At 38.5% G+C, this 15,922-nt stretch overlaps 1 protein-coding gene across 5 annotated transcripts in view; it reads right to left on the reverse strand.

The window, feature by feature from the left end:
- LOC109092183 (alpha-actinin-1) overlaps window positions 1-14,187 on the reverse strand; it is a 28,869-nt gene extending 14,682 nt beyond the window's left edge. For 3 of the 5 annotated variants that reach the window (XM_042769291.1, XM_042769289.1, XM_042769292.1), the window contains exons 1-3: window positions 13,790-14,187; window positions 1,063-1,177; window positions 461-580 (exon numbers count right to left, since the gene is read on the reverse strand). In XM_042769291.1, the coding sequence (XP_042625225.1) occupies window positions 461-580; window positions 1,063-1,177; window positions 13,790-13,915 (361 nt within the window). In that variant the 5' untranslated portion in view covers window positions 13,916-14,187. The remainder of the gene's footprint in view (window positions 1-460; window positions 581-1,062; window positions 1,178-13,789) is intronic. The other 2 variants (XM_042769290.1, XM_042769288.1) reach the window with 1 other exon arrangement.
- Window positions 14,188-15,922: the final 1,735 nt, after the last annotated feature.

Raw genomic sequence — 15,922 nt, forward strand, 5'->3', positions numbered from 1 at the left:
AGTCCTCATTTAAATCTATAAAAACACACATTTCCCCTCCCCCTCTTTATACTAAAATCACAATACACACCACACACACACCACTAAGTATGTGTGTAAGTAAGTTTCCCACATCTCCCACATAAAAACAAAAAAAAAAAAAAAAATGGTAACAGTATGTGACATAGGCAAAGGCTTTGGTAGATGGCTAATCTGTCTGGAATGCTGCTCTGGGTTATAAAGAGAGAGAACAGCAAACAGGAAAAATACACACACACTGTAGATTGGTCAAATATATGTCAGGTATAAACTGCATGTCTAACCAATTTAACTGTATGGGGAGGGGCTTCATATGACATGAGAAACAAACACATATCACACACAGGCAGAGCGTCTGATAGTCATTGATCCCACATGCTGAAACGCTGAACTCATGACCCTGGAAGCCTGCAGGATATAGGTCACTGCTGAAGGGGCCTACCCTCTGCTCCAATAGAAACCAGTTTGACTCCTTTGCTTGCGATGAAATCCAGAGCTTTATTCACATTGGAGATCTTATGGACTCTCATCTTTCCTCTCTCTGGTTTGGCCAAGCGTTCTCCTAAAGCGAAAAACAATTTAAATATTACATAATATTACATCACACACAACACTTTGCCTTCAGAAGACTTAATCATGTACATAAATATTTTTATCACGTAGTTATTCCTGACAGTTATCAACTAACTTATAGTATGCAAGTACTCTTTTGTAATTTTTGTTTTACTTTTTTATTTTATTTTTTTGTATGACTAGAGAGACGAAATCAGTTTCTTGATTTGGTTTAGATCCACAACCTCTTGATTCAATTAAATTTGACTAATTTTCAAATCTTTTTAGTACATGTCAGTTATACATATTCCTACATATAAAACACATTATTTCACATATGAAATAAATTCTCTGTCGGCTAATACTATAAATTATACACCTTGCGTAACTATCTTTGTAAAACTAATTTGATATCATCAAAGAAGATACAAGCTTCCAAATGTAGAGGGGTGGACCGGGTTCAAGGTGGGGCTGTGGCTAGAGGTCACTGACCTGAAATGACCTCTAGGAGCAGCATAAGTTTGAGTCCATCTCTAAAATCCTCCTCAATGTTTTCGATCTGTGTCCCTGCCTTTCGTAGATGAGAATTGCACCATGCAGTAAATGTCTGAAAAAGAGTGATTTATAAGATTAGAAGAGAAATAAAACCAAAACATGATGCAAATTCAAATGCAACAAATGCCTGCAATGTGCAAATAAGACTTGGCAGAAAATTCTATAAAAGCTTCAATAGGTTTACAAAATCCACACCGAAATGTGCAAAACAAATTGTTAAGATCAGACTGAAATGATCAACAACGTGAAGGTGCTACACAAAGCCTGAAACACCACGTGAAAGTTAAGTTAATAGTACAATTCTCTTAAAATATCAATAAAAATTTAATCTCCTCATGATTATGACCCCTTAAACCACTTTTATTTATTTCATACACCTGTGCTATGCAAGCGTTTGAATACTTTGGTAGTTCTGTATTTATCTTCACCCATGCCTGATTGTGACAGTGAGAGAGAAAGTAGGGGAGGGTAAGCGCTCTACAGAGGTTGTCATGGCAGCGTCGAGTATCTGTGGCTTCAGGATTCTTCGGTATGTTAGCGAGCTGATGAGAAACAGCTGTAGAGCAGAACAGAAGCTAAACACACTCACACTCTAATACGATTGATATGCCACTTAACAGAATCAGAGACAGTTCAGTTTATGCACATAAAAGCAGGAGTTTGTTCCAACTTTGAGAGGCGAGGAGAAATTTCTAGATCTGGATGTGAGGAGAGACAGGACTGCAACATAATGGGTAATAGAGCACAGGTCAGGTGAGAAACATTACGGAATTTGGCAGATACTAAAAGGAAATGTCATAACATGGGAATATCTAGAGGGAAATAGAGTCAAATAATAGCTTTATAAATTCATTCAAGAGGAAGTGCAAGCATACATACGAGAGCCATGACTGCTGTTACAATATTCCAACTACAGTAATGCAAATCAAAATGTAAAAGAATAAAAGCTATGAATAACAGACAAACTAACTTAATTAATAATGCACACTTAAACATAAAGATGAACTCTAACACAGCTAGAATGATAAAATAAACACTCAAGATAGTACAAGCTACCATAAGTTTCTGCGAGCAATTAGACAAAACTAGATTTCTTCCAGTAAAATTCACTGAATGTGCCCACTGTAGCACGTCATGCTTTTAAGTTGAGAGATGTGCAAAACTAACATGTTTTAACTAGCCGCTGGGCTGCCTAAGTGACTATTCAACTAATAGTTTTTTAAAGAAGTCCTGTGTAAATAGGCTGACTGTTTTCTTAGGGGGGGGTTTACATGAGACATGTTCTTCTGTTCAAGAACAGTCTGACAGAGTGCTGAATGTAATGAAATGATGAATTTAAAGATGTAACTTTCCCAAGAGAGTTTTACTATGCAAACCATCCAACAGCTAAAGCACAGGATGTTGTTTGCATCTTAATTAAATGCTAAAATTTCAAAACTAAAAAATATATACACACTAAGGATGCACAAATAATCTAATGCAATTTTCAAGCGCATCTCGTCAGTAAAGCCGGTTCTGTGATAAGTAGTAAATCTCCAGCACGCGCTTTCAAATGGAGCAGCATTTAATACACAAAACCGTAATCGAAGGCAATTCATTGCCGATTATGAAGGCGATTTTGCGTAGCTTGTCAGTGACAGATATAAGCTATGCAGAGACATGCAAATGCAAATGTATACTTACTCACAAATACAAATGCATGTAAATATAGCCACACAGGCAGCTAACTCAGCAGGAATACTGCTAGATTTCCTCACACCTACAACACAAATATTTCTTTATTATAGCTCTTTTTCAACCCTCTGTTTCTCTCCTTCTCTTTCCTTCTTTTCCTGCTCTCTCTCTCTTCCTCGCTCGCTGGTGTGAAATACAGCACAGCTCAGTGTGTCATCGTGGGGTTGCCATAGCAACTACGAATGCCAGAAAACCTACAAACTATCAGGCGGTCCGAGACACACACATACACGCAAACAAACTCCCCCGTAAGCCAAGCAAATGACCTGTTTATTTACAGCTATAGTGAAAACTGTTTTTATAGAACATCTCTCAAATACATACAGCAGCCCCAAAAAGGGACATCTGCAAATGAATGATACTAGATCTATTCTCTGAGCTAACTTTACTTTTCTAAGCCATTTTTATTTACTTTTAACCAACCCCAAATTCAAATTAGTTGTCCTAGAGGAGAAAACACAGCTGTAGTTCAACACATTCACACATTAATTATAAATATACATTATAGCCTGACATATGAAATAATAGTCCTATTTTCTTTTTTTTTATAAAATGTAAAAAAAAAAATCTAATATTTTTGTTGAGGATCATATTTAGTATATCAGGCTTCATGGCTTATATAGTATGATATAGGAGAATTTGGAGCTCATATAAAAATCAGTAACGATTTAAGAGCAAAAAGACCACAATCTGAAGATGGACATTTCATAGAATTCAATTAAAATGCCTATAATCAAGGTAACGACAGAAGGGATGTAGAAAAAAGTTCTGATCATGTTCATAATTTAGAGGTATTTGAAATTTGCTTATCAAATGTGATTCAGTAGGCTTTATTGGGTAAAAGAGTTAATAGTTCACCCCAAAAAAACAAACATTAATAATTTAATTAACACTGTTTAATGTAATTTTTAACATATCTTCAAATGAACATTTTGATACTGTACATTATAATGCTGTGCTGTCTATATTCACTTGCAGCTTTTAAAGGGGTCATATGATGTTGCTAAAAAGAATATTATTTTGTGTATTTGGTGTAATGCAATGTGTTTATGCAGTTTAAAGTTCAAAAAACACATTATTTTCCATATAACGTACATTATTGTTGCTCCTCTATGTCCCGCCTTTCTGAAACGCGTTGATTTTTACAAAACTCATCGTTCTGAAAAAACAAGGTATACGCTGATTGGCCAGCTATCCAGTGCGTTGTGATTGGCTGAATACCTCAAGTGTGTGATGGAAATGTTACGCCCCTTACCATACTGTGATACCGTCTCCCAGGACGACCAGACAAAACCAATAAAACCCACTACAAACGAAGCATTTGTTGCATCCAGTGTGGACATAATTACTGATTATAATGACTTATACTGTCTTTTTACGCATTGCGTTGCATATCGCGCCGCGTAAACATAAAACCATGTCTGCATTTGTAATCAGAGAAACAACAAACAACAAGTGCTACTCTACACTACTCAAAACTCACATTTGAATCATCATTGGCAAATTCTTTAAATATAAAAAAAAACTTACTTACAGACTATGAGTCAGAAGTGCCAGACTGTCCTTGCAAAGTTGGAAATGCCACACTTTATAGAAACAGCCTTTGTGCCACAGACACATTGTAGGCTACTGGTTCAGGAAACAGTCCTCATCCTCCATAAAATGCACTGCACACATCTGTACATTTGGGTTGAACTGTTCTGGAACAGTGTTGAAATACAACTTAACCATTGGTTTCTAATCGTGTCCTCTTTTGGAAGGCCAAACAAAGTAGTTTTGCTTTCACAACGAAACACACAGCAACTCCACAACATGGCAGCGGCAGAAATAGCGAGGAAAGTTACGCCTTCTTTCTTTGCTTGAACATTTGGGCGGTGTTATGCAAATCTTCCCACACATTGACGTAGACATGTGGGGGCGTGTTTAAACGAGGCGTTTTAAGAGGGCGCGGATGAGTCTTAACTTTTATAAAGTGGGTTTGAGGTTTTGGGTTTGAGACTTTAGTCTTTGCAACTTTACAGATCTTCTTTATGCACCAAGAGCTCGTAACACTCCAAAGAGAAAGGAAAAATTTAAATCCCATCATATGACCCCTTTAAAACAATACAAATTTGATTCTAGTTTTAAAATGTATTTATTTATTCAGTCAAAATAGCATACAAATTTAATACTGTTATTTAATTCATTATCTTAAATATTTACACAATAAGTTATTTTAATATTTAATAATTATTTCCAGGTTATGGAAGATAACCTATAGATATGATGAAATTTTCATATCAGCCAGAATTTTAATATCAACACATCCTTAATCTAACGCAGTAACATTCATACATTTTTAAATGTGTCCAAATACCAAATACATTTTGGGGCCACTGTACATGCATTCTCAGTGTGAGGGCCAGAGAAAGACATCAGGAATGAAGCTTCTCAGAGTCAGCACACAAATGCTTCAGGTGTGCAAGTGCGACAGGTGTAACAGCTGTTACCTGTTTAAGCAAAATTCTGACCACATACACACAGACAATGACATCATCCCCTTTCAATGGATGAAATGCCTGTCTGTCTCTCCATCTGTTTATCTTTCACATGAGTGCTGTTTGCTAAGGCAAACATCATTACTGCTTTGAACAACCCCTTATCCCTATGTATTAGCTTTAACTTCAAAGTATAACTCTTGTAAAAATCTATTTTTTTCCCATCTGTTTCTTTTTCTCACCCTATCTGTCTGTTAGTTGGCTGTTTGTTGGTGTCTGCTGGCTTTCTCCTCTAGACAGGAAGTGCTGATCAGCCCCTGAGACGGGCGGCCCACTGTCTCAGTTCCACACGCATTCCACATTATCCACCCCCACCTCCCCCCACACACACACACAAACTACACCCTCCTAAGGTGAGCCTGTCTCTTATTTTTATGTTTCCAGACACACAGTTTAATGGCTCATTAATAATCTTATCAACAACACCAACGGCTTCACTTAGAGCTAAACGCTGACTCGCTCGAACCGCTGCTTTCACGTTAATTAAACTAAAAACACACACATTTGTGCACACATTTCCTCACTGTGGCATGTTACAGCTCCCAGCTATGTTGCATTATATACGGTTTTATGTGAGGAACAATATGGCCTGGTTCTGTGTAAGTCTGTAGTTACCAGACACAAGATACAAGGAACAAAGTCTTCATTTGGAGCACATCATCAGGTTAGGAGCAACATGTGATGATTTGCATGAAGAGCTTGACTTTCACTAAGATAAAAAATGTTCTGACTTAACATATTTGACTTTGCAAACTGCAGAGGTGAAGAAGGATCAAACACAGTCAATAAAAGAAGCTTTTTAAGAACACACATATCAAAAAACTGCATCCTCGGTCTGGCTCGAGCACACACACGGTCTCAGTAAATGAGGTGGCAGCATTTTCAACACTATTGTAGAGCTGTTCAAGCTGTTCTTTCACTGGTTGAAAGAGCACAGTGAGGGATGAAGTACCTCATCACATCCTGACATTAAACTCCAGAGCAGGAAATGACAGAGACTGTGTCATGCACATCATCATGCATGTCATTCTGAATCTGGTGGGGACAGCTGTCGTTCACAGACGTGCTGGTTATGATGTCATGAAATACCTACGCATTCTCTCATGAACAGTAAAGACGTATGCATGAATAAAACATAATCTTACTGTTCTGAATGAAATCGTGAGACAAACTTAATTTGAGCATTTCATTAATCTTCCACTGTCTGTAAGAGGATTTTGTTCAATCTGCTTTAATAAATTTTTAAATAAAACAGCTGCATTTGTACATCAGTGGATGAATATTAGGAATGGTGAAACATAGCAAGCTGTAGAAAAGCAATAAATTGGAGCCTGTGTCAGAGAGCTGCAGGGCCGTAACCACCATAGACATGGAAAAGGACAAGTCCACCCAAATAATCAGATATGGCCAAATTGTCCCTCCAATATCTTGAGTTTCAGGAATGTGGTCATTGCGTGCATGTGATAAAAATATCACAAATTCTCCACAAACGTGGCTTGTACTGGAGGGTTGCAAGAAAAAAGCCACTCCTCAAGAAAGGCCACATGCAGTCATGACTGAGCTTTGCCAAAACACACCATGAAGTTTATGAGGCAGATGAGAGTAAAATCGAATTATTTGGTCTAAACACCAAACGATATGTCTGGCGGGAATCCAATACAGGTCACCATCCAAATAACAGCATTCCTACAGTAAAGCATGGAGGTGTTGATATCCTGTTCTGGGCTGTTTCTCTGCAGCAGGGACTGGAGCACTTTTCAGGATAGAAGGAAAAATGGATGGGGCAAAATACTCTCCAATTCTTGAGGAAAATCTGCTGCCAGAAAGTTGTCAATGAGAAGAAGGTTTACGTTCCAACTTGACAATGGCACAAAGCACACAGTGGTTGAAGGAGGAAAGGGTGAATGTCCTTGCATGGCCTAGTCAGAGCCAAAGCTTAAACCCCACTGAAAATCTGTGGAATGACTTGAGGACTGCAGTCCACAAACAGTCAACATAAAATTTAACTTAACTTGAGCATTTCTGCAAAGAAGAGTGGGCAAACATTGCAAAGTCTAGATGTGCAAAGTTGGCAGAGACCTCTCCCAGCAGACGAAATACTGTATTTAAAAGGTGGTTCAACAAAATACTGACACAAGGGGGTGATCCTTTTTCCAACTCAGTGATTTTTTTACTTTTTATTTATTTTGTTCTGCCATGTTGGTGTTATATCTTTCACTTGGATTTTATAAGTTGCACTGAGTAAATACGGCTGGATAAAATAAAAACTGCAAAGCAAAAAATGTGATTATTTTAAAAGGGGTGATTTTTTTCTATACCCACTGTATTACAATTACAATTATTTATATGCATATAGTTCAAAGCCATTACTTTACAATTAATTCCAGATATTTCTTTTCTCTTTTCTTCCTTTAATTATTTGATTCCTTGAATCAAAAATAAAACAAAGAAAAACATCGACCATCCCAACTGGTGAAGAATTGAAAATGCTACTTTCAGTAAAGTGGTAAAAAAAAAAAAAAATCAGTCACGCAATGATGCCTAAGGATATCACATCATACACAGGTCTACACAGCATCTGTGCCCGCAGAACTCCACGCAATTGAAGCAGATGCCATTCACAAAGTTTTACACATACGGCTTGTGCGTTGGTTTATGAGATATTTTGGCTAAATGGATTATGCTTTCAGCTATGTTAAGAGTGTAGTACTCACATTTTACAATGTTTCGTGGAATGCTGCAGATTTTTCCTAAAAATCATCACAGAAACATGGTAAAAATAGTTATTGACCTAGCAATAGAATGTGCATGTCATTATCTCCTCCACAGTGAATTACAGATTCTTCTTTGATCTGAGATCTGCCACAGATTTCAGGGAACTCACCTCAGACCAGCTTAAAAACAGCCACTGTGTCCCCCTGGGATTCTCAATTTACCCTTCTAATAGAGTAGAGAGAAAGAGAACAAGTGAGAGAGAGAGAGAGAAAACCAGAGGACTGATTGCGACAAGTAGACCTAGTTTAATTCTTTAGACTGAAAAAGATAGAGAATTATTTTTCACCTCCTATATTAACTCTTTACTACCCCAAAGACACACACCAAGAAAATACACAATGCAGATTGGTAGACAAATATAGATCTCAGAACCTAATGATATGTGACTGATTCAGATTCACTAGAGCTGAACCGTGTTCTGTTTTTGAAGATCTACATCTTTCTTATCAGAATCTGCAAACAGAACCATTCAAAACCTGCCCAAGGCAGACTGAACTACTGCAGTATGGAAACACTTAAAATAACTCGCTACTAGTACTGTCTGCAGGCTGCACAGCACTGCAGGACACATTTTGACTTTTCAGTACAAAAAAATCATATTTTTACATTTTCTAAAGGAAATTCACTTCTATGATTTAACTACCATTTGAACTTATGAAAATGATGATAAAATTAGTTTTAAAATAGTTTCAAATGAACCCTTATTAAAATACAGACTGCATTTTGGTAAGGGTTGACGTCAGACTATTTTTTATTCTATTTTTATCAACAAATTCATATATTTATATGGTAGTGGCAAATACCTGTGGCAAAACTTCTGGCGAACAATCTCAAATTTGAATGTAATATCATACTCACATCTAAATGAGCTTTGCTGAAAACTCAAAGTTGCAGAGTTTAATTTATTTCTGTGCCACTAGCAGCACCAACGAAAATGCAATCTGTTTGAATGAAACAGCATTCACTAAATGCTGTAACTTTTGGAACTGTCTATTTAGACGGATAATAGGTTAGGCTTTGCATCCTGTTTTTTTTTTTTATTCTGTCTGTATGGTGCCTCAAATGATTGAGAACAGAAGCTCAACACATATACAACCGATCAAATGTTTGGAGTCAGTAAGATTTTTTTTTATTTTTTTTACGTTTTTGAAAGAAGCCTTTTATGCTTATCAAGGCTGCATTTGTTTGATCAAAAACACAGTAGTAATAATAATAATAATAATGTGAAATATTATTACATTTTCAAATTATTTTTTAGAAACTAAAAGCATTTTTTAGGACTTTTGAGTTAGAAAGTTTGAAAGAACAAAAAAACGTTACTGTCACTTTTAATCTATTTAATGAGTCCTTGCTGAATAAAAGTATTAATTAAAAAACTGACTTAGCCCTAACTTTTGAAAGGTACTGTAAATGAAAACAGAACATGCACTGAAGCCTAAATAAAACTCTGTCTTGTGGCACTACAAAATGAACTGTGGTAACTGAAGGCCCCATAAGCCTTCTGAGAAAGGCTGAGAAAGCATCAGAAAGGGACAAGTGTACAAAACAATGAAAATCTGACCCAGAGCCGGCCAAGCCACTAAGCGACCTTTGCAATTGCAAAGGGCCCCGTGGCCAGCAGAGGGCCCCCTAGAGTCACTGTTAGCTAGTGGGTGAAAAAAAATCATACATCAAAAGTAACATAAAATAAATAAATAAAAAGAAATGGGCCTACAGCGCTCTTTATCAGGCATCATGATAAGCACAGTTGTTATTTATTAGTTCTTTATTATGGCAAGTTCCCTGCTAATCTTGACCCTGACTGACCCCTATGATGTCACTCGTCACCTGGTCAGTGTCTGTCAGTCAGTTACTCCGACGTCGACGATGTCTGACAAGAAACGAAAATATCTTTCTGGCCATGAAAAACGACAAGAGAAGTGGCTAGAAGAAAAGAAGAAGCAAGAAGATAAAGGCATGTAAACCTGTAGGCTTAATTTCCCGATACCTGTATGGAGAATCTGCAGTCTAAAAGTCTTATATTGGGATGCAAACACTTACACGGGGAGGGAGTTGTGAGGTTTTGCGCTTGTGTTCTCCGACTTCGCATGCAGCCGTGCACGAGCGCAAAACCTCACAACACCCTCCCCTGTCGGTGATTGGTTGGAACACTATTTGTTTTGGTTTTCAGTGGTTGGTGAAACCAATTGTTTTTGTGTGCAGATCTCAGAGCCTAGGCTGCCTACAGAGACGCGTTTTGACGGCATGCTTATGAGGCAGGCAGCTAGCGGATCGTTAGGAAAGATTAGATGAATGTGATCATTTGTGGTTGGGCCTTTTTTGGGCCTGATATCGCTGATACAACCTTTAATTCATTTTTTTGTTTTTTAGCAAATTACTTTTTTCCAAGGAGACCATGTATGCATGTGCGCGCACACAAATACACAAGTTTGGATTTTAATAGTTCTATTGAAATGTTACCTAATTCTTATTATTGTTACTATTAATCTTGTTTGTGGTGTTTTAGATGTTATTGTTAATTTTGTTTATTTGAAAAATTCAAACATTTAAATGTTCTATTTATTATTTATTTTATATAATATTTTATTTAAATGTTATTCTATTTGCTCTATTTCATTTAAATTATATATAGGCTGTTGTTTGTGCCTCTTACACTCTGGTGTCAATTAAAAATGTTTCTTTGATTTGTCAGTGAAAATCACTTTATCAGTCTTTTTATTTAGCAAGTTAGCAAGCATCAGTGTGTGTTCATTGCACTTCACTGCCATTCAGCTCAGTGGTGTCATAATTTTCCTGTTAGACATCAAACATGGAACTCAACTCAAGAACTCAAGGTCTTTTATTGTCATTCTGTACATGTTGCCACATAAGAACGAAATACATACTCAGGACCAGCAGCGTAAAAAAGACAATTAACATACAGCATACATAGAATAATTAAAACATAATTTAATAGACTAAAAAATTTAAAAATAACATAGTAGATATAATATGTACAGTATAGTAATAAGGTAGTCATTGCTTTTCTTTAGGCCTTACTTAAAACGGTCAAAGGGGCCTCCAACCAAATTTCGCTTAGGGCCCCCAAAGGTCTAGGGCCGGCTCTGATCTGACCTCACAGATGGGGACAGGCAAAAAAGAAAAGAGAGTGAGCATAAGGTCTTGCTGCTGTTTCAAGCTGAATCACCTCACACCTGTCCGGCCCGAGGGGCTTTTTTTCCTCAAATTGCAGACAAACACTCACAGACACACACAGATGTTATTAGACAGGAAATTGTGTGTTTCCGATTCTATTGGTCCAGCCTGAACTTGCTGAAATACTTCCATGCATAAACATAAACTGCAGCCAATCAGGTGGTTTCTTACACACATTCACTTTCTCAACTCAAATTCATTCCAGGTTTGACTTAGTCCATATGTCTTTTATGAGATCGGGGTCAGGGCTGCAACTTGTTAATGCAGTGTGTGTATGTGTGTGTGTGTGTGTTAGCAGAACAGACTTCACTCTAATCTCTATTGACCTTTCAGCCCTGTCAGAATGCAGAACAATAACCAATTTGTCTGACAGACACTCACGCATCATTAAAGTCACAGAGGGTGTTTAATACGCAGTATGTAGCAGACGTGTGTGTGTGTGTCATTAATGAACAGTGTCTCGGAAATGATGCTCTATCACAATGTAGTGCCTATATCCCGAGACAGAGGGGGAAAACACCTCAGGGCCTTTGCTAGTTGTGTCTTTCATTACCATCTGACCCAACACACACGCACATGACATACATAACGGTTAATGTGTCATAAAATTCAAAATATAATGATCCTGCTCTGGGCAAATGATGCAAAACTTCTTTAGGAGTTTAATTTTCTCTCTTAACACTCAGTTAAGAAAGACTGAACATGTCTGGTCTTGTGCAAAACTCTTCCACAAGATTTGTCATGGGTTTTTGGTCGTAAGAGCTGAAATGCGGGACTCTGCCCGCATACCTGAGAATGAGTCTTTCCCGCGGTAGCTGATGACATCATTCAGGAGTCTACAAGCTTTTGAGGAAGGGAAAAAAAAGAAACGCGGGAAAGTTTTCCAGCAGCCGTGTACGGGGTCTGTTATTACCATTTTTGGGCAGACTCGCTCCCTGACAAGCCCAGCCCAAACCACAGCAGATTCCAGCACTCGTTTTCTTTTTTCCTCCCAGTTTTCCAAGGGGGAGGAAAAGAGTGTGGGAGCGACAAACGTTTCACTCATATTTCAAATAGTTTTTAGACTTCTGTGCAAAAAACACATCCGAGAGATTTTTATAAACAACCCCCTCTCCCAACTAATGGTCTACCGGAATGCGTTAACGGAGCTGGCATGGGCCTAGAGTTGGCAACCGATAACCGGTTCTTAATCAGGACCGTTAAACATACCGGAAATGAGCGATTGGATCTCCTAACGGTACATTCCACTGCTGATGATCACTGAACACTGTACTAAATACTCTGACAGTGCTTTGTAGCATCTTCTGTTCAATGCAACACCGCTTACTGAGTCTAAGAATCAATCCATATGGTCCAATTCCCGAAAAAAAAAAGACTCTTACTGACCGGTTCCTTAAGTGAATCTAAACCACAGAGCGAAATACGGTTCTCAAACAAACAACTCCTATGAACAAAAAATTTTGATGAATCAAAAAGACTTCTGAATCAGTATGAGAAATTAATAAATTAATCTGAATCACTTTCTGAACCGCAAATTATTACTTTCGCCGTGACGCGTGCGAAATGAATCAAAACTTGCTTTATGCTGTACTTGTAGTACTTAATCCACGTAGTTAAGTTATTCATATGAGCGCGTGTTGTAAAATATACATATTTAACGTTATGTCGTATTTAGAAAAGCGTTTCTAAAATTGTGTTATTTGTTATCTTTGTTCTGTTGTAATCAGACGTTATCTCATCATCTGGCAGCAGAGGACAGTAAATGCAAAACTAACTGCATTTCTTTTTTTTCAAAAGAATCTTCCTCAGAAGTATTAATGAATCGTTAGGGAAACTGAATCGGAAACAGAGTGATTATCTCTGAATGGGTCACAGGTTAAAGCGCCAGACAGGGGTTTGCGTGCCGTGACCGTGAATAAAGTGAGCTCGTGCTCTCTGCGCGCGCAGCGGATCATATGAGCCGCATCCGCACAGCAAAGGCTGCTGTCGCTGACATCTGTTGCGCGCGCGGCGAGGAGAATAGGTGGGCGCACGGTGTCCGGTGATCAGGGTCCCGGATCGTTTGACTGGGGGCGGGCCGTCACAACGCTCAAATGAATGGACAGACAAGAGTGGTGAATAGGAACATGCGCAATCCCGCAACAGATGTTCCCCAAGTTTCTTATAATAAAGAATGATGCTTTAGGAATATGTGCAATTTATAAGCTTTTGATTTTCTGTACACACGTTTTAAGGGAAACGAATATTATACACACAATATATACAAATTCATGCATGCGTCGCAGTGCAAAGCCTATTTCACCAGCAGCCCAAAACCGAACGGGCCCCTTAAACATCCATCTTTCGATATGTTCTCTTTTTCCTGCTGGTCTCTTGCAAGTTCCCTTTGCACCTAAAGGCACCGGTGGTGTGGAGAGCGTTACCTTTCGCTGTTGTTTCTCCCAGGCGGGGTCAAGCAGCATATCCCGGTCCCAGTCATCTTCCTGCTGCATATAGTCGTTCTCTCCTCCATCATAGTGATGAGGTTGTTGTTGGATGTGGTGATCCATTCTGAACTGCTGTTCCCGTCTCTCTCCGGTCCTACGGTCACTCTCTTTCTCTCTCTCTCTCTCCCACAGAGCGCTGCAGTAAACACTCCCGTGCGCACTTAAAACGATGGGCACGAAACTAACGTCGCTGCCTCGTTTCCCCTGCCCCGTTCACTCTCCTCAAAGTCCGTGTCTCCTTGTCTTTCTCGTTCTGTCCGTTTTTCACGGCCGCTATCCAGAGTGGCGAGTAGGCAGAACCTCCAGCACGAGCATCGGCAGTAAAAACTTCACAGTAACGGAAAAAAATAAAAAGAAAGATGACGCAGGGCGTGTGATTGGCTGGTGAGCAAACGCTAGAAATGGCTCTCTGGTGATTGGCTAATATTGGTGTCCGTTAATAGATTTGGTGTAGGTTGTCCGCATGGACGTAGGTATTAGAAAAGCTTTTAGGGATATTTGTGGCACTTGAATTAATTGCAGGATGAATTTATGTTTTTATATTAATTTATTTAATGATTTATAAATAATTGTATTCTAATTCTTGCTATTTTCTCACTGCCCTCCAGGTGACCACACCCTAAGTTGTTTTATCTCACCGTGTCTCAGGTAACATCGCGCATGTTCTTCTTTTAGGGTGGGGGAAAGTGGTTGGAGATAGCCTACCACATCCAAAGAAATCTCACTTTAGGATTATCACTAGTATCCCTGTTAGAAAATCAAATGGTTTCTGTGTTATGGAACACAGTAGCTGGTTTCTAGCTTGTCCAAATACGTCTTTAACTAGTTTGGCAGACTGTTTTGGACTAGCAACAGCCTATCTACCAGTTTGTCATAGCATTTTATGGTGGTCAAGCTGGTTTTTGGAACATGGTAGCTTGATCACCAGACAATAACCAGTTTGCACCAGCTAAAAATCATATTCCAAAACACAGCTACCATCTAAAAGGGATACTCCACCCCAAAATGAAAATTTTGTCATTAATCACTTACCCCTATGTCGTTCCAAACCCGTAAAAGGTTTGTTTGTCTTCAGAACACAATTTAAGATATTTTGGATGAAAACCAGGAGGCTTGTGACTGTCCCATAGACTGCCAAGTAAAATACACTGTCAAGGTCCAGAAAAGTATGAATAGCATTGTTAGAATAGTCTATCTGCCATCAGTGGTTCAACTGTAACATTATGAAGCGATGAGAATACTTTTTGTACGTGAAAAAATTAAAATAACGACTTCATTCAACAATTTGTCTCCTCTGCGTATGCTCTTCTGTGTCAGCCACCCCACACGGATGCACTGTTTTCTTTCAAATCAAAGCATAAATACACGTAGAAATCTTATCCTTGTAGCTGACACAGAAGAGCATACGCTGCCTGCGTTCAGCTCATATTCTCCAAAATGATGTGAAGTGACACAGATGAGACAAATTGTTGAATAAAGTTGTTATTTTTGTTTTCTTCAAGTACAAAAAGTATTCTCATCGCTTCATAACGTTATGGTTGAACCACTGATGGCAGATGGACTATTCTGACGATGCTTTTCGTTCTTTTCTGGACCTTGACAGTGTAATTTACTTGGCAGTCTATGGGACAGTCTCAAGCCTCACGGTTTTCATCCAAAATATCTTAAATTGTGTTCCGAAGATGAACAAAGCTTTTACGGGTTTAGAATGACATGGGGGTAAGTGATTAATGACAAAACTCTCATTTCGGGGTGGAGTAACCCTTTAAGCTGGATTTTGCCAACAGGGTAATGAGCCTATGAAACTTTCACACCATTATAAATTAGGGGAATAGATAAAAGACTGCAAGTGGAGGCTCAGATCAAGGCCATATGTGGTCAGACATTTTCCATAAAGAAGTCTGCCTGGACTGGCAAAGGATATCCCTCATATTCATCACATCTAACCGGGGGAAGAAAGGCTGTGAAGTTTAAGGTGATGAGATTTCCTCTCTTTAATCCTTGTGGTTATTTCTGGAAAAGGATTGAAATGATTAGTTCTGTTTATTCAGGGCATGTCTGAACAGCCAT

The sequence above is a fragment of the Cyprinus carpio genome, chromosome A13, assembly GCF_018340385.1.
Source record: "Cyprinus carpio isolate SPL01 chromosome A13, ASM1834038v1, whole genome shotgun sequence".
Lineage (NCBI taxonomy): Eukaryota > Metazoa > Chordata > Actinopteri > Cypriniformes > Cyprinidae > Cyprinus > Cyprinus carpio.